The sequence below is a fragment of the Populus trichocarpa genome, chromosome 10 (genome assembly GCF_000002775.5).
Source record: "Populus trichocarpa isolate Nisqually-1 chromosome 10, P.trichocarpa_v4.1, whole genome shotgun sequence".
Taxonomy (NCBI): Eukaryota; Viridiplantae; Streptophyta; class Magnoliopsida; order Malpighiales; family Salicaceae; genus Populus; species Populus trichocarpa.
Window position 1 is genome coordinate 12,044,304 of NC_037294.2, and position 18,192 is coordinate 12,062,495.

The following is an 18,192-nucleotide window of genomic DNA, read 5'->3' on the forward strand; positions in this document are numbered from 1 at the left end:
CCAAAACCGAGCCATCCACACCTATGGACCAAGCCCAACTGAAGCAACACCATTAATCGCCAATGACGAAGCAAGAGAGAAGAAAAAACCAACCTAACTTGAAGAGAAATCGACTAAATTTAGAGGGGGAACAGAGAGATGAGTTTTGAAGAGATAAACAATGTGTAGTTTGTAAATAAATGAAAAAGAAAATGATGTATATTTTATATTAAAAAGAAACACTATGAAGTTTTATTTTATAATAAATTAAATGAAAACTATACGAATATATTTTTTTAAATTAATTTTTTAATATTATTATATGAATATTTATAATATTAAAAGATGATCTTTGACACTTTTAAATATTACTTTTCAAACTTAAAAATACATCAATTTTTTTTTAAATTCATTTTTTATAACAACAATTTTAAAAAAAAAACCCGGACAAGCTTTGGAAACTATGCCAATAGAAAACAAATTAAAAGGCTAAATACACTAGGCCCATGGTTGTGCTCACGAGACACCTGGTATCCATGGTTGTTCTCACTAGGCCCACAGGCCTAATCTTACAACCTTGTATCATATCCAAAACTTTCCCGCGGTTTAACCCAAAGAGCTCAGCTGGAGCTGAGTCGTTGACGTCGTCCAGAGGAGATGGGCAAACAACCTCACTTGAATTAGGAACATTGAGCAAATAACAAAATTTCTCCACTGTTGGACATAACTCCTCCGTGGTAAAACCAAAGTGAAAGACTTAAAAAAGAAGTCCCAACTCCCAACACCTCGCAGCAACTCTCGGAATCTCCACTCCATCTTGCCACCTTTCAAAGAAAATAGAGCCTCAAGCTCATACTTCTTGAAGTTGATCCTCTCCACCTTCGACATAGAACAAATTCACTATCCATTGTGTCTCAAAAACTAAACCCTAAACGATGAGTGTTGGCTCTACAAATGGATACTTTTAAGATCCATACCCATGAAAACAAAAACTAGGAGTCCAATCATAAGACTCATTGAGAAAGAAATGTTTAAATCATACATGCACCATAAAATCCGGGGAAGAAAAGAGCAACATGGAGCAAACAACTAAGCGTTAATGGATGATGTGCATACCACTAAATTCAAACTAGCCGGAAACTGAAAAAAAATATTCCAATCTCTCATTCATTTCCCTTCTTTTCTCAATGTTTTTTTTCCTTACATAGGAGTTAGTATTTGAAGATTTACAATCTAAGCAAAAGTCATCAGAAAGTAGGATTCAATACTTGTTGAGGTAATTATGTTGGATCCTGAGGCAATACCTGATCCAATGGCTGAAATGTAAAGCCGATGTCAGCAAGTTTCTGCAACATGAAAAAAAGACAAATCAGAAAATATAAGAAAGCACATAACTGGAAGCACAAGCCAAGTTCGTATCCTGGAAATGATTAATGCAATGAAATACTTACAGCTAACTGAAAAAGAATATCTAGATTTGTTTCCAAACACCAATCTGGCTCCAATTGACGCACAAAAGAAGATATGCGTTCTTCTCCATGCTATAAAATAGGACCTACAAAAACAATAATGAGTTCGAGTCAGGTTCATATATTCATACTTTGGAGAGAGAAAAAAAAATTAATAAATCATACATGGTTCAGTTCAATTATATGCAGGACCAGCCAGAAGAAGCTTGAGTTCAGTTCAGTTTGAACTCAACAGCTATAACCAAGCTTGAACAGGCTAAAGAGCAGGTCAGCTTCAACCTTAGTTTGACTTGGCATAGGCTACCACTGGAAATCTGTCCATTGATCCTTATTTTGGTGGTGTAAGGTCAGAAAGACATTTTAGTTTTTGATGAGCGAAGAGAGGTGCTTCAGTATATTTGATTAAAACTCAAATAACAAACACTTTGAAACTTAAAACTTTTTAGAATTCAATTTTGAGGTCACTAAACTTTCTGCATTTTAACGAAGAGAAGGCGTTTCTAGATTTGAAGGATGCAAGAAATTGGTATGTACTAGGGTAAGAGAATCAAACTACACTATGGTCCAAAGTGCGCCCGTCCATGCTTAAACATGAGCAGGGTCCAGGCCAAGCCTCTTCCAAATCAGCTTCTTTTGCCTTGAGTTATTTATAAGGAGAACCAAAGAATTTGCCTGATCTTTAACCATTCATGTAAGTTACAACATTCCTGATTTTCATATGATGTTCAGAAGTATGCAATTATTCATGCAAAAGCAGCTCAAATGTTATACATTATATCAACATCACATATTAACAAGTCGCGCATTGGACTTAAACTAAAAGGGAGGAAGAGCAATAGAAGGTAAGAGACTAATAAAATTATAATGTTATACATTATAATTTTATCTTAATCTCATAAAATTTGCACAAGATAAATAATTTTGCATGAGCATTGGCTTCCCGGGCCACCAAGGTTTAAAATAAACCTTCAATGAAAGTTAACATAACTAAAATAAAACAGAAAGAAAAATTTAGATGCATATGGGTACATGGGTGTATATATATTTATATACAGACAACTAAATTGGAGTTTTTAATTCTCGTATAATTTAGAATAGGCATTGACAATTAAGGCATGCAACCTCTGTAAGTTGTATTTGATGAAAAAATACTCTCGAAAGTATGACAACATAAAAAAAAGAAGTAATGCTATACAAATAGAAACATTGTACACAAAAAAATCTTACATACCGCAGAGAAAGCATTTAATACAAAATGTCAACACTTGGCTTCTGGCAAGTGGTAGTAACACAAGTCACTTGCCACATCAGTTTGTTTTAAAACTACGTATAAAACTCATGTTTGTATAGACTTTTCCTAAAAGAATATAGGACAAAACCTAGGTAAGGTTCTCTAGGTCGAGTACATGAAAATCTTTTAGAAAGCTATGGTAAAAATATAAAATTGAAAAATCATGATCTACATATCAGTAACTCTCACTCTGTAAAACAAGCCTAGGCTGACTATAGGAATCATTTTTTTCCCCATTCTACATGTTGAGGGCCAAACTTGAATGCAACCCCACTCATTCACACCAACACATCTACAGTTATACAATGTTATATTGCAAAACCATCTTAGAGACGGAGACCCATCCAACTTATAAAAATTGAATTGATTTTTAACATCATTAATTGTCATTATCATCACATACACTAAGACATTTGCGGGAGGAAAAATAATATTAGTAAATAGAATGCTTTGGAGAGATTTGTCACGATAGGCACACATCAGGGTCCATCAAGTAAGCCCACATCTTGATCATTTAGCGGTTTTATGAGTTGTATGCAACACCAGTACTCCCAGCCATCTACCAGTCAATAATTTATCAGAAGAATCCCTTCACCTCGTTTCTAATTGAATTTTCACTCTTGGGACCCACTTCAAATGAACCATCAATCAGTAGAATTTTTATTCACTGCCAATCTAAGGGTATAATAGCTGTAATGTATATGATATAACACGCAGACAATCGCAGGAGGGGACAAGCGCCTGGTTTTCTCAAAAGTAAAATAAAAGTATTATAGTAGTTTGAAACATGGCGTTCAACAAGGTAAAACAAGGATAATAGAAAGGTGTTGGAAATATGATACAAATAAAAGAGGGACAATAACGAGAAATATCTTATAGCCAATTTATCATCTTATGTCATGGAAGAAAATCAAAATCCAGTTTCATATCTTAAATTCCATTTTCAGAGAATGAACCTTGGCCACCAGCAACTAAAATTAAACCAAAAGGTGGATAAAGAAAGAATACATGAAAATTTCAATTATTCTCACTAGTTAGCTAAACCCTTACAATAGTCAATGTTCTTCTATTCTGTGCCCATTACAGCAATAATTAAGGAGTTTGATTTTCATAGTCTGTACTGACAGTGCATTGTTATATATAATTTTGTTAATAGATATACGGAATCCATTGACCAACTTGGAACTTTTGCAGTTTTCCATTCTCCAAGTTTCCTTGGTCAGAAGAGAGTATGTTAGTTTGAAAACTTCATAAAAAAGAAAATGAGAAGGATGCAGTTTCTTTCACATTCCTCTGCTAGGGTAATATAAGAAGGATGCAGTTTCTTTCACATTCCTCTGCTAGGGTAATATAAGTCCTAAAGGCAGTTAGCCAGTTACTCGTGCATCTCCAATTGACACTACTAGAAACTATTATACCCATGTTAGATTTCAAGGAAATCAATGTAATTAATAAGTTCCAGATTCTGCTATAGAAATGCAAAACACAAAGCTAATGCAACAATCAGCATACATCAACTGGTTATTTGATGAAATGATACCAGATGGATTTCAAGATGACCATGATTTACTACTTACCTCACTTTCATCATCAAGAGTTCTTTCCATAAGATAGATATCACAATATTTACTTATTTCCGACAGCACATCCACCACAGATTCCCTGACAGTTACCTGATCCTACAAAAGCATATCATCTGGCATCAGTTTCGGCTCCTTTTGACTGCACTCAAGAACTAATTTAGTCACCAACAAAACACAGGAATAGACCTGAAGTCATCAGGACTGCTTTCTTCAAGAATAACTCCCAGTAATCAACAAGTCATCTGCACAAGAAAAGCATGCAATAAACCTTCTGATTTTGTATGACTATCAGTAAAAACAATGGAACCCTTCTGAATTTGTAATTCGGACCACGTACCAAACCAGATGTAAAGACTTTCTTTTTGATGTAATTGGTAATCATTGGATAAAACAATGCAAGAGGTTGAATTTCTTAATCCCCATGTGCTAACATTCCATAACATTTCTAGAATTATATAGCAAATATAACATAATGGCTTTTCATTTACATTGATTTACAGCAAAGTTTCCTGATTCCCATCCACATGCTCTCATTTGGACTCTTTGTTTTTTTTTGTTTTTTTATTACCAGTTACCAGACCAATTTAGTTTTTTTTTTTTCTTAAGTAATTAGCAACCATAAAACACAAACTCCATAAGAAAAATCCGAAAGCTCGAGTCATTCCCTAAACCAAGACAATTCTTCAAATTTCTCAATTATTTTCTTATAATTATAGATCTTCTTCCTTTTCCTTCCCTTTTCCTTCTTGTTTTTCTTCCTGCAAGCTCCACTACAGAATCCAAAAAATCTACGAGAAGTAGGATTAAATTTCTACAAAAAAATGCCAACTTTAACTAATTCATTGGGTAGGTGTTAACATTATCAAACAATAAATTGCCGACCAACATCAACTTATTCAATTCAGTGGAAATTAATTAAGGTAATCGAAGCAAGAAAGAAAACCCACACACAAAACAGAGAAGAAGATATGAATAAAACAAAAGGACATTCAATCTCACCTTCCGACCACCATTTAATTTCGTTTGCACAGTTTATTGCAGCGGGAGCTACACACCAAAAGAGAAAAAATAAATAAATAAGGGAAAGAAGGAAAATGTGAAACTGTTGCAAAAGAAAAGAAAAGACCTTCATCACCTTTGAAGAAGTGGATAACTGACACAGATCCTAATTCTTGATGATGATGAGTTTTCTTGCTCTCAAGAACCTCCATGTAAAAATTATAGAAAGGGCAAAACTAACCATGGCTCCGAGAGACGCAGCACTCTGTAAAATCTATTTATTATTTTTTGTATTATTCAAGAAACGAAATAAAGAAGAAAAGGGAGAAGCAGCAATGGATTGTGGATAGCTGAAGCTTTTTAGGTTTTACCTTGTGATTGGATGGATACAAGAAGAACAATGCGTGCGATTTTGCGATTAAGGAGTCAAGCTTAAAGAGCTTCTTTACTCCTACTTCTCCAGTTCTCCTTCTCCTTCTGTGAGAACCAGACATTGTCGACACTTCCTCCTTTGAAATTCCCAGCACAGCATCACAGCGGCCGGTATGGATAGTCGTGATGAGGCAAAAATCAAGTGCGCGTACCCACCCACCAACAACAGCGGGAAGTGTGAAACGTCAGCTCCCGCCGTCTCTCCACCATATTTCTTACTGCTGTTAGGGATAATAATACTAACAAGTAGTAACAACGTTGGTTTTGATTGCATTTATTGATGTCTTTCACCCCAGATCAGCATACCATGTTTTCATTCCTTATATTTAAATAAATAATTTTATGAAATTAAAACCATTTTTTTATAGCCACAAAAGATTATATTTAAAAATGGTGGACAGTTCTAATATTTTCTTGTTGTCCCGATCCATGTACTGGATTGAAGAAACTTGAAAATCATTAACGTGAACAAGCTGACTTTAGGGTTTTCTCAATTCAGTATGCGAATTGATTTTATTTTTTTTTTCAAATAAGTATATGGGTTTCTTTAAACGGATCATTGAAGCCAGATGTTTCTGTTTTTATCATTATTTGATATTTTTAAAAAAACCATGTTTATTATTTTAATAAATTAAGTTGGGTTTTACCATCGTTATTAATATAGATACTAATAGCCACTTTTTATAAGAGAGGTATAAACCCATAATATATATAAATTTAGATGAAATACATGATTTTTTTTTCTTTTGTGTTTGTACGTGTCTTTCTCGATTTGTGAAATAATTATTAATAATTACTTCTAGAATAAAATAAAATGCATTTATATTTTCTTCAATTTGGATGAAAACATCTAAAAAAAATAGATTAAAAATATCCTATATTTAGATACAAATGACAACAATTAAATTTGTAAAGACAAATTAAGGTTCAAAACAAATTAAGCTAATTTTCCTTTATATTCATATTTTCTCTTATAATATTTATTTTACACTTTTTGGACAAAAACACCAACCAACCCCAAGTTTATGTTAAAAAACTTAAAAAAGAAAAACTAATTTTCAAAAATCTATGTTTCTCTCCCTTCCCTATTTCAGTTTTTTTTTTTTGAAATATTTCAGTTTTTTTTTTTTGAAAAATTACTTGAGCTTTTAGTTTGATCATTTTTATTTTGCTTTCACGTTTGAAAGATCATATCTTATAATTTATATCTTTCATCATGTTAAAATTTCAAACAAACATTAAAAAATATAATGTAACTAGTCAAGTTCTAGATTTACTTCCTACAAGTTATCAGTTTGAATCCTATAAAGTTTAAAGTTACTGGAAGTTTACATGGTCGTTAACTTCAGGGTTCATAAGATTAGTTGATGTACGTGTAAACTAACCCGGACACCCACGTTAATAAATAAATAAAAATTCAAACAAAAAAAAATTATCAGATGCCATGTCAATTGTTTTTCCGGTCACCTCCCTTTCTCTCCATTACAATAACAAATGAAAATCAATTTGGAATTTTTTGTTAGGGTTTTTCTAGTCAAATCTCTAAACCCATCACTGTCAAACGGACTCTCAACGCCACCAAATTCTTAGTGAGTGTGGACTGGGTGTGGGTTGGAGTGTAGCCATCAGTTGACTCAGAGACGGCCGAGTCGACCAAATCCTCCAGTTTTCCATTTCTGCCAAATCCTCTAGTTTGCTGAAGTGGATGACTGTGACCAATCATTTCAACTAGTTCCTTACTATTCCAAAGATGGCTATGATCATGTAAAGTGTAATTTTTTAAATTATATATACAATGAAAAAAAAAAAAACCAAACTAGCCCTCGATGTTTCTCTCAACACAAAATCATGAAGTAGAATGGTCACGTTGACAAATTAAATGACAAGGGACTATATTAACAAGATCAAAATAGTTGCGGGGCTAACCATTATAAGCAATTTTTGAAGGACCTTAATAGAGTTTACCGAGGATAAGATGACTTTTATTAGATAGTACTACTACTCAAGTCTCATTGAGCTAGCTTCCCGAGGATTGCTTCACAATGTATAAAAATAGTACTCAATCGGTTTAGGATATTTTTAGATTTCTCTCTTACTTGGTATATATATATTTTAAAAAAAGTAAATTCAGAAACTAATTAATAAAAATTTACTAATTACTCCCCTGACTCACTCACCGAACAACATAAAATTACTCGGAGCTATCCTTCTTGGGAAATGGTCTCCTGCCTGTTTCAGCTCTCCTGGTGTTTTCACTAGTAATGTCAACAGAAGAACTGAAAAATAGAAAGGATTAAACATGGCATTGAGAAGAATTACTTCGCATCTCGTTAGAGAAAAAGGAAAGATCAACGGGATCAAGCATCATTTATCGGTCTAATAGGGTACATGAAGGGTGGCAACAAGATAACATGCTAAAAAGTAGTTATAATTTAAGCACCGGATATTCCACTCCAAGGTTCACTTATCTCATGAATTTGTACACAGGAAACTTTTAACTCAAAATTCATCTAAAAAACAGTGATCAGGTTAGAGATTCTCTCCCTGGAGCCAAGGAGCAACGGGCACTTGGTGTTTCTTATTATCCGGTGCCTGGGCTTGATATCTGGTGAGGTAAACATTTCAGGTTCCAAAAATGGGATCTCTACAAATTTCTCCATTGTGGGGACCCATAAGTGTGATGACTGTGTAAACAAAAGGAAGAATGGCCTCCTACCAGCTGCTTAACATATACAGTAGTAAAATTTCTGTACTTGCACAGACCAGATAAAATCCAAATCGACCTCAAGAATTCTCCATCAGCACCTTGGCTCCTGCTTCCGTTGGATTCCAGAGGGCGAGCCAAACATCATTGACTAGAGATACAAGGGAAACAAAACAAACCAAAATTAAGAAAAACAGTTGATCAAAAGCTTTCTTATCTAACAATGATATTTCACCAGCACCAGCACCAGCACAAGCACAATCATAGGTCTAATGCCTGATAAATGTTCCAGGCCGGACTGCCTAACAGAAGCAGATCGATCCTCTATCAACCACCAAGATTCAAATTGTCTAACAGAATGAGGTGAGTACATCAAAGTAATTGGGGCCCTCAGAATATCAGCCCGTGCAAGGATGGAAGTAGATGAAATAAATGGGACAAAAAAGACTGAAAAACACCAAGATAAGCAGTGGATACAATAACACATTATGACAGGAGAACATAGTGAAATCTGCATCGCATGTTCAGGCCACAGGTAGCTTAAAAAAAAGATATTTCGTGGAGGGGACTCCTAGGAAGAGGAAAATAAAAACACATACAGGATCTGCTAAAACAACTTAAAGAGGTACGTGTATAGATAAAAAGAACCACAAAAGGGAAGAAAGACAGTACGTGATCACCATACAGTCCTTCCATAAATTTGTTATAAAATTAAGTAATCATCAATTTGAAAGGATATTTTAGTTTAAATATGTTCCTTATGTAAATGTATGACAACCAAGGAAAAATATATAGCAACAATCATCCAGGGTCATCAGATCATTTGTCTTCATTGGTAATATACAAATGACTTGCTCTTGCAATTTTTTTTGTTTTATACTCGTTGACACATGAGTCTTAATGTAACAACACACAAAGACCCCATACTCATCCACAGAAATGTGCAATCAAATCAAATTGAATATGGATTACCTGAACTGTATTGGGCAATATACTATTTGCAAGATCCTCGTTAATGGACACAGGTAGTGGTGGCATCTGACTCATTCCAGGCATCTCTCTCATACTGCAAAATACAAAGTAGGATTTCTCACAGCTTAGCAATTCATAGCCAACAATAAATAGCATGGCATTTCATAGCACCAATACAAAAATAAAGTTATTGATAATCCACATACTCATTCAGGATGGCAGTGATGTTGTTCCTTGTGTGACAAAGGAGGTCAATGTTATCCTGCAACTGTTTATGAAAATGTTAAACTAACAATCCATCCTCAGAAACCACAACTAGTCTTCTGCTACTCTAAACCTTTTAACTCAAGTTCAGAACCAGTATCATAAACTGGCTTCTCAGACCTCTTAAATAAACAAAAGAACAAAAGTTGGGAAATAATATCAAAATCCTAATACCAAGTGGCAAATATTAGCAGCAAGAACTTGATTTGTTGAAAAATCCCACCAATGAACACCCATGGTTATAAATAGTGGAGCAGTTTTGCAAGTCATCACAAGCATTGCTTAACAGCACACTTGCATAGGTCCATCAAATTGCACTGTGGCATTTTGTAGTTTCAGCCATGCTCTGATATTCAGACTTTCCCTTTTGTATCCACCAAAGTTGCAAAAATGCGATTTGAAGTATGTGCGATTTGTAATAGCCCATGTATCTAACTGCAACCATTCAATGCAAAACCTTCTAGGGCTATACCGTAAATGCATTTTTTCTTTTCACCATGAAGACAAGGCAGGTACATAACCAGCCCAGAAACACACAAAGTCATCTTTGCAAAGACCAATTTATATCTATTATGTTCAAGAGCACGTTCCATTGAAAGGGAAAAGGACAGCGTTCCTAGAATAAAAAAAGATGGTGTCTTTGATGCATTGCATCTGATTTCAACCCATCAATTATTGAAGGATATGGATCAAATTTCAAGAAGATTTAAGAGAAATAGTAGTCACTATATGTCCTTTGCACATAGTGCTGAAATCTTTTGAATGTGCATCCGCTTGCTCTCAGCTAATACTTATTGTTTAAATCAACATTTAAGAAAAAATTTAACAGTATTCACCTTGAATATGGAAAGGTTCGCTGAGATCTGACTAAAAGCCTGGGCATTCTGGTCCAAGAGTCTAGCCATCCCACTAATTCCTGAAACCCACCCAGGTAAATTAATATAGTAATAAAACCATATAAACTTGCAACCAAGGAACTTGTAAAAGAAAGAAGAGTTATGAAGGCAAAGTGTAATCTGCATGATGAAAACGAGACACAACAGAATATAAAGAAAAGAGGAATGGAGGAGATAAAAACAGACATTTTCATCAAGGCAGAAAATCTTGAACAATTTATGACATTACAAAAATATTGATTTGAAAGAAAATAACCCACACTGAGCAAACTGTTCTGCAGCCAACTTTTGACAATATAACTTTTTCCAAGTACCTTCTTAAAGGTTCAATCACATAACTGCCCACTTACTATGCTTTCTCTGGAATAGGTTGTTGTTTCTCAATTGTTCCACAAAAAATAAAAATATTGCATTTTGATCCAACCAAAATAGAACATCACCACATTGTCATGCTGTGGTCTGCGCCATGACGTACAGTATCTCACAAATTTCATCTGAGACTCAAGGCCCATTTATATGCATGAGTTAAATCCATAATTTCCAGTTTTTTTTTCTTTTTATTTGAGCTTAGCTTAGATTGCCAAAGTGGTCAGCAGAACATCATCCACAGCCAGGATGGATATTGGACAGATAAATCTCAAAATGATGCAGCCATTGTATGGTTAAAAAAAAAAAGATCCGAGGGGAAATGCAAGACCTGAAAATACACCCTAGCCATTCAGAATGTTCCGATAATGAATTTCGTAATCAGCCACAAAAGCAAAATCCAACTTGCTAGTCATTACCAGCAGTGTCTTGGAACTAGCAGCCTTTTTATTGGCTTTTGGCAGCCAACTTTGAGCACATTTATTAGAAAAATGATTCAATTCAACAACAGTAGGGTTCTTTACATTGTTTAGTCACTGGTATTATTCATGCTTTAAGTTCTCTTAATGATGAGATTCCTTTATACAAAGTAATCATAAGCAGCTTAAAAACACATAAATAGGTAGTGACTTCGAGTCATCAACAATCTCTTCACCATGAAGAAAGCTCTTTAACAAAAACAACTCTTTTGGATACCATGTTATGTTGAACTTTTAAATGAAATGAAATTTAGTTTTTTCTCTAGAATCATAGCAGTTACCAAGCTCTTTTCTGTTATGTTTTCTTTCTAGCATCTTTCCTGTCAAAAGAAACTTTTCTCTTTAGCTCTCATCCAAATCTCAGTGACTGCATATTATTTCATCTCTAGAAAAATTATACATTACTCCTTTTCTTAGCCTCCCAAAACTGAAATTAGTTTATTCTAACCTCTCCCAACCCTGCTTTTATCACTCCCCTTAAAATATAGCCCTAGTCTCACATTATCAAGCTATGCGACATGACAAAAAATAGAACAAGAATGCTCCAATCAAAGTGAAGAAATTTCACATCCGATTTCACAGAAGTTTTCAAAAACTTCCATAAACCACAGTGCTAGAATCAAAGCTACGATGCTCAAAAGTTAACTTCACCTTAGCAAAAACTTGCCCACATCCCTTTTCAAAATTCAACATAAAGAGTTTGAACTTTAAGTTTTGAACTTAAAAGAGTTTTTCTTTTAAATTCTGAAACAACGTTACATAGAAAAAGAAACAAAACAGGAGCCAGAAGTTAATGCAGAAAACGCAAACAATTGAGACATTAAACAAAGATGTTTCTAATAAAATGTGAAGACTAACCTTCAAAAGGCAAAGGTTCACTTTGGTCCATATGGTGCATCATTAGAGGATAAGCAGCCATGTTCTGCGGTAAAGCTGCAGCCATGTTCATCTTCGAGGATGATTCCACCAGCTTATCCTGAAGAAGCATGATCTTTAGAATACTGGTTCCTCAATCAACATTACATCCTAAAGACATTAATCATTTCAATCCATTAAGATAGAATTTAGATTGTCGGTTCTATGCTACATATAAATAAGTTGTAAGCATGAAGTTTACTTAATGGGATTTTTTATCACTTGTCCAGCCATGACAATTCAATCAAAATCAGAATTCCTGCTTCCATAAAAAAAGGGCCACGGCTGCTACACACCAACTTGGAGGAGGAATCCACAACATGGATAAGTTTAGCATTTTGGAGAGACATTCATAACCAAAATTGTTACCCAAACCCATATAACTAAGTCCCAGAACAATGGATGCAGCAAATGTAACTATATTAGCACCTAGCATCACATTTCTGTTTGATGGACAAGTATAATTATGGTAAGTAAAAGTTCAATATTGAAGTTCAATACATTCTTTAACCTGAAACTTAAGCACCATTTCTTTTTCTCAAAGCACTGAACCATGTGATAAAACAAAACAATCTAAGATTACCTTCCTGTTGTTGATCATCTTTCCCATGTTATAATCTTCTGCTTTCCTTCTCTTTCTCTGCAGAAGATTTTCATAACTACCTTTAAGTCACATAAGCAGATGTGAGGAAAACTTTAACTACAAATATTTAGCAAGCAGTACACATGATCCATGAGATTGGCCAATGAAAAAGGTTTATGACATAGATAACTGATCATCAGATAATACATCAAGGCATAAAGACCCATCTGTCTAGGCAGAAAATAGCTAACTACAGTTGCCCTCACATTTTCTTTTCTTCTTCTTCTTTTTTTTTTTTTTTTGTTTAACAAGCTTAAATTATTATTATCCCAAAGCCCTAACCAAAGCCTACATGCATGATAAATATCCGATGCCATCTTCTACAGCAGCTTGATTTGGCTCAGGGAAACGAATGAAACAAGAAATTCAACAAAAGAAGGTTGAGTCTCACAACATTTATACTTTCTATTTGAAGAATGAACAAGAAAGGGGAGCCAAAAGGAGCAAAAACTATTTGATAATTCAAAATTTCCAGTATGATGAATGGTGTCTTTCAAAAGCTTCCAAATGAACTACAGGGGGGGGACCTACCATCATCCACCTACACCTTAACGCAACATCACGAACAGTTTTATCACGGAGCATGGCTGCAATCTTTATGTATCTCAGAATAGTTGGTTCATCGGCATATCTGTAAATTCAAATAGACACATCAGTGCTTGAAAATTATCTACAAAGGCAAAAGTAAGTAAAATCCTTCCTGATAGCAACAACTCCAGACCATATCAGAATAGACCGGTAAAAATTCGTAGCAGCATAACCACATCAAATCAAACTTTAAAACACAGAAAACAAGAGAAAGCTAATAAACCATCATCAACAATGTCAGGGGTAAGTACCCATATAACTTAGAAAACAACTAATAATACACAGGGTATCATTTCTTGATCTAGAAACATTACATGAATGAATAACTAAAGCAAACAAAGTTTCAGCTAAGATGGAAAATGGGGAGAAAAAAACAATAACCCTGAAAACAAACAACCTACTTGTGAAGGCCTTCCTCGAGTTTATACTGCTCCTCAACGGACCACTCAACAGCCAAGCCAGCGTCATGCTTTAAGCCAGGAACGGAATCAAGAAGTGACGAAGATGAGGCAGAAGAATTTCCAGCTTGAGCTTGAATAATTCCACCACTTCCACTACCACCAGGACTGTTATTATTACCAATCAAGCCGAAACTCCCAGGCAACATCAAGCTACTACTAGTACTGGTATTGATCCCAAAGTAAGACCCCATCCCAATGGGAACCATATCCGTTGTGCAGCCGCTATTTATAGCGCCTGATTGAAACGAAATTGCGTGCCGATTAAGTGCAGAAGGTAAGATTCCCTCTCGGTGAAACCCTGTGTTAGACTCTGCTGCCATTTCTTCCTTTCTATCTCTTGGCTTTAAGTTTAAACAACCATCATCACCACTTCAAAACTAATTGAGCTCCAATCAAGAATCAAAACACCCCCAAATCTAAATTCACTGTCAAAAACAGCTGATTCAGCTCATGTTTTCAGCTCAAGAACCAAAAGACATGCCAAGATGTAGGAAGAACATTTCAAACTGAACCCTAATAGACAGAAAGCCCAAACTAAATATTGGTCCCAAGCTGAAAATAGAGAAATAAAAATTATCAGTAAGTCTCCAAAATATGTGAAAGAAAGGTCTAAACAGAAGAGAAATTAAAAATAAAAATAAAAATAAAAAAGAAGGGAAGGGGACGTGTGGTAATGAGAATGAGAGAAAAAGGAAAGGTGGGTGATTGAATGGTTTACCTTTTTGAGGGCTTACTTTCCGACGAAGCCCTAATTGGTTACTTGCCTTCTTCTTTTTCTCTCTCTCACTTCTTCTCACCCCTCCTGCTTCAACAATACATACATACATGCATGCATGCATGCATACACACACACACACATACACTCGCATGCATACACACACACACACATACACTCGCATGCATACACACACACACACATACACTCGCATACATACTCTTATACTTTACCCCCACTCTAAAAAAACCATCTTTTCCTTCTAATTGGTTACCTTTGAATCAGATTAGGTATTATCTTTTAAATTTGCTAAAAATAAACAATCAATATCTAAATAAGAGGGTTCTAAAAAAGAATATTTTTCATTATTAATATTGAATTATAAAGTTATTGAAGAAGAACGCCGAAGAAAGTATTTTATTATTTCTCTAGTTAATTTTTTATAGAAAAACGAAAAATGGAAAGTCAATTAATGTTGAATGTAATATAATAATAACAATAATAATAATAACAACTGATGATGATGATGGATACAGATCTTGGAATTCAGGAACAGTGCCATATCTTGGAATTCAGGAACAGTGGGAATCCCCATAAGCATTTGATGCCAATTATTGTGGTTTCTCCACCTTTCCTTTTTTTTTTTTTTTAATTTGTTTTTGTCCTCTTGGATTTATATATTCTCCATCTTTGAAATAAATCAGAGTTGTTTGTAATCATGATAGTATGATTTTTAATAAGAAATATATTAAAATAAAAATAAATAACAATCACAGCCACTCCCATCTCTCCTCCTGTGATTTTGTTTTGTTTTGTTTTGTAGATTTTGGTACACTCTGCCCCCTTTTACGTCTTAGCAAAGTGTTCTTGTATTCTTGCGATTCCATATCAATATCATTCATCAGCTTTTTGAATAATTAACGATTTAGTTTTATTCAACTACTTGTTTCCTTTCAACATCTTTAATTTAGCAATAGTAATTCTTTTTGCTGGTGAATTAGTCTCCGAGTCAAATTATTTATTATGTTTGTAGGGAAGAAAATGCTGATTAAATACGTGGGAGTAAATCTAATTCGAAAGCGACAGGTTCAAATAACTTTGAAAAAAACAGTGAATATAAAATATTTTCCTTCCATTTGCGTACTTTCTCGATTGTGTCTCCACCAGTTGTGGTCTGAAGATTGAATTTTGGTACTGCCATAGTATATATTATTCTGTTGAGCATGCTTAGATTTCTCTTAAATTACTTGAATAGATTATTAATCATGTAATCCAGTATTTGACCAGGTGCGTTTCATCACTCTGAATAACAAACATATCGTGCAATTATTACTATTATTAGAAATAATATTCTATGAATATTTCTTTTTTCCTCTAAACAAGTAGATATATCATATATATAACACGGGATATCTTTGCCTTGCCGGGGGATAAAACACCAGAAAGGTCTTTAGGCCTGCCACTGCTACCACCTAGGCACTAATTTGGAGATTTTCCTTAAACTTAAATGTTCGAACTCCATTGCTTATTGATTTTCTTGGTAATCAGTCATGGAGAAGAAGAGACTTGAGGTACGCACCAATCTGAGAAAGCATGACTAATTAATACCATTAATTCTCTGTAAACTGGTTTGGTTTACCATTAATTAATCCTTTCCCTTGCTGTCCAACGAGTTGCCGGGGGAGCAGTCGAGAGTGACAGTGGAGAGGTCAAATAAAGGGTGTTAGATGCTCGATGAAATTCCTTATTTGAGTGGCTGTGAGCACATAATGCAGGTCTCATGGCAAGAGTACTCAGATTGTTAATGCGATATTCTGGATGGTTTTTTAATATAACAAAAGGGATTTATTCCCCTGTCATGTTGGATATCAAAACTTCACTAATGAAAAGCCAATTTTGCAGCAGTACTTGATGCGTTTTGGCTTTCCATATCCCTATCCCGTTGGAGATACACTTACCGAATAAGGACAACAAGCAGCTGCATACTTGAGTAATTCTGGTGTGCTTCGGATCATGAGGTTGATTCTGGAGACAATGAAACATGCATCTTGCTAGCTAGGGCATCTTCAAAGGGTGGGCCAAGAGATAAAAACTCTTTTTTTTATAGCTTTTCTTCCATAATTTTGTAGCTTCAAGGGGATAGCTAAATGAAGAGCAGAATGACTCTTTTATCGAAGAAAAATCATTACTCTATATTAATCAAAAAGTCAAAAGCATTAAAATGGATTATTAATATTAAATATATTAAAATACAAATGAGTTGTTAAAACGACTTTTTTTTCTATTAGAGTGCACATAAAAAGAAAAGAAAAAAAAGTCATATTTACACTTCAAAAAGCTATATCAAGAATTCGACGCTTCTAAATTGCTTTTGCTACTGGAGATGCTCTCATGTATTTGACGATGAAAGATTTTTTTATTTCCATGCATTATAGTTATCTTTGGTCAGTTTGTGGATGTTGACAGGGCGTAGGATAATGAAAGCATGAAGTGCAACGGGAATATTTGAAGAAGCCATTTGACGTTAGTCAATGTGGAGGCTGTAGAATTTAGAAATGATCAGATCGAAGAATAATGGGTACTTGCAACCTATCTCTTTTGTGTTTTTTACAAAATATTTAAAGTAGAAGATGTGCACAACGTCATATGTCAAGAATTGTGCAACAGATAAAGATTTGAGATATTCGATACAGCTAATTAAACTCTAGGAATCAATCTTCTCCTGGACAATCTCCCAGACAAATTATCTCTAGCTGGTAATGATTATAATCTTGTTTTGATATTCTGGAATGTTGTCTTGCCGATTTCCTTGATGATATTCGTTTTCATCTTCATCTTTCACAGTGCCAAACAAAAGAAAAACAAGTTATCCTGTTCTTATCAATTAGTTTGTTTAATCGTAGCTGCTCTGCTTAGGGACGTCGATGGACGGAAATCTATGAGAACTGCATACAATTCTATGGCTACTCTTCCCATTTCCATCGCCATTGTAAGCATTTTATGTGAGAAACTCTCGTCATAAATTGGACTTTCTTTTTCTTTTTTGATTTCTTGTTAATTTCGTGATAACCAAGTACTCAAGGTCATCAGTTATGATTATGACATCTGTGTGAAAAAAATAATAACAAATAAGGACTAACAGAATTAATAACATAGCAATGATTTGCTGCATACTGTATAACACTAAAAGTTCTCGTATGTGGGGGCAAAAGATATCAACGACCACAGAGGAAAATCTTACTGTCTCAGAAAATTTTAGCCATAACTTTTGATAATTTTCATATGTATGATGGTAACAAAATTGAGAAAGTAAGCAGTGATTTGATTTTCTTTGTTCGTTTGCAAGACGTCGTCTACAACAATTCTTGTGGTTAATGGTACACACTTCCAAATTAATTGAACTCAAATTTATTAGGTTTGTTTTTGTGGTGGGAAA

General features: G+C 34.5%; 1 protein-coding gene and 1 long non-coding RNA gene across 4 annotated transcripts; both read right to left on the reverse strand.

Annotated features, from left to right (window-relative positions):
• Positions 1-1,120: 1,120 nt before the first annotated feature.
• Positions 1,121-6,242, reverse strand: LOC7459066 (uncharacterized). 2 transcript variants are annotated; one of them, XR_002984116.2, is made up of 7 exons: positions 5,693-6,242; positions 5,458-5,595; positions 5,322-5,369; positions 4,509-4,564; positions 4,317-4,418; positions 1,431-1,534; positions 1,121-1,325 (listed from the first exon to the last, which is right to left on the reverse strand). It is a non-coding gene; the product is annotated as an uncharacterized LOC7459066 (long non-coding RNA). The 2 variants fall into 2 exon arrangements; XR_002984115.2 differs by having other exon boundaries at positions 5,458-5,586; positions 5,693-6,231.
• Positions 6,243-8,058: 1,816 nt separating this feature from the next.
• On the reverse strand, positions 8,059-14,924 carry LOC7459067 (uncharacterized). Of its 2 annotated transcripts, XM_024611224.2 has the most exons (9): positions 14,760-14,924; positions 13,982-14,593; positions 13,524-13,623; positions 12,933-12,989; positions 12,293-12,410; positions 10,530-10,609; positions 9,636-9,697; positions 9,430-9,523; positions 8,059-8,608 (listed from the first exon to the last, which is right to left on the reverse strand). In XM_024611224.2, exons 2-9 carry the CDS (start codon positions 14,359-14,361, stop codon positions 8,552-8,554), a joined length of 948 nt encoding a protein of 315 aa, XP_024466992.1. In that variant the 5' UTR covers positions 14,362-14,593; positions 14,760-14,924; the 3' UTR covers positions 8,059-8,551. The 2 variants fall into 2 exon arrangements, with proteins under 2 accessions (XP_024466992.1, XP_024466993.1); XM_024611225.2 differs by lacking the exon at positions 14,760-14,924 and having other exon boundaries at positions 9,636-9,691; positions 13,982-14,741.
• Between the last annotated feature and the right edge of the window lie 3,268 nt (positions 14,925-18,192).

Excerpts from the sequence above, each read along its gene's own strand:
- LOC7459067 (XM_024611224.2), bottom strand. The coding sequence starts at position 14,361 with ATGGCAGCAGAGTCTAACACAGGGTTTCACCGAGAGGGAATCTTACCT. Across the intron at positions 9,698-10,529 it reads CGAACCTTTCCATATTCAAG|TTGCAGGATAACATTGACCT; the intron begins GTGAATACTGTT and ends TTTCATAAACAG. Across the intron at positions 9,524-9,635 it reads ATCACTGCCATCCTGAATGA|TATGAGAGAGATGCCTGGAA; the intron begins GTATGTGGATTA and ends TGTATTTTGCAG.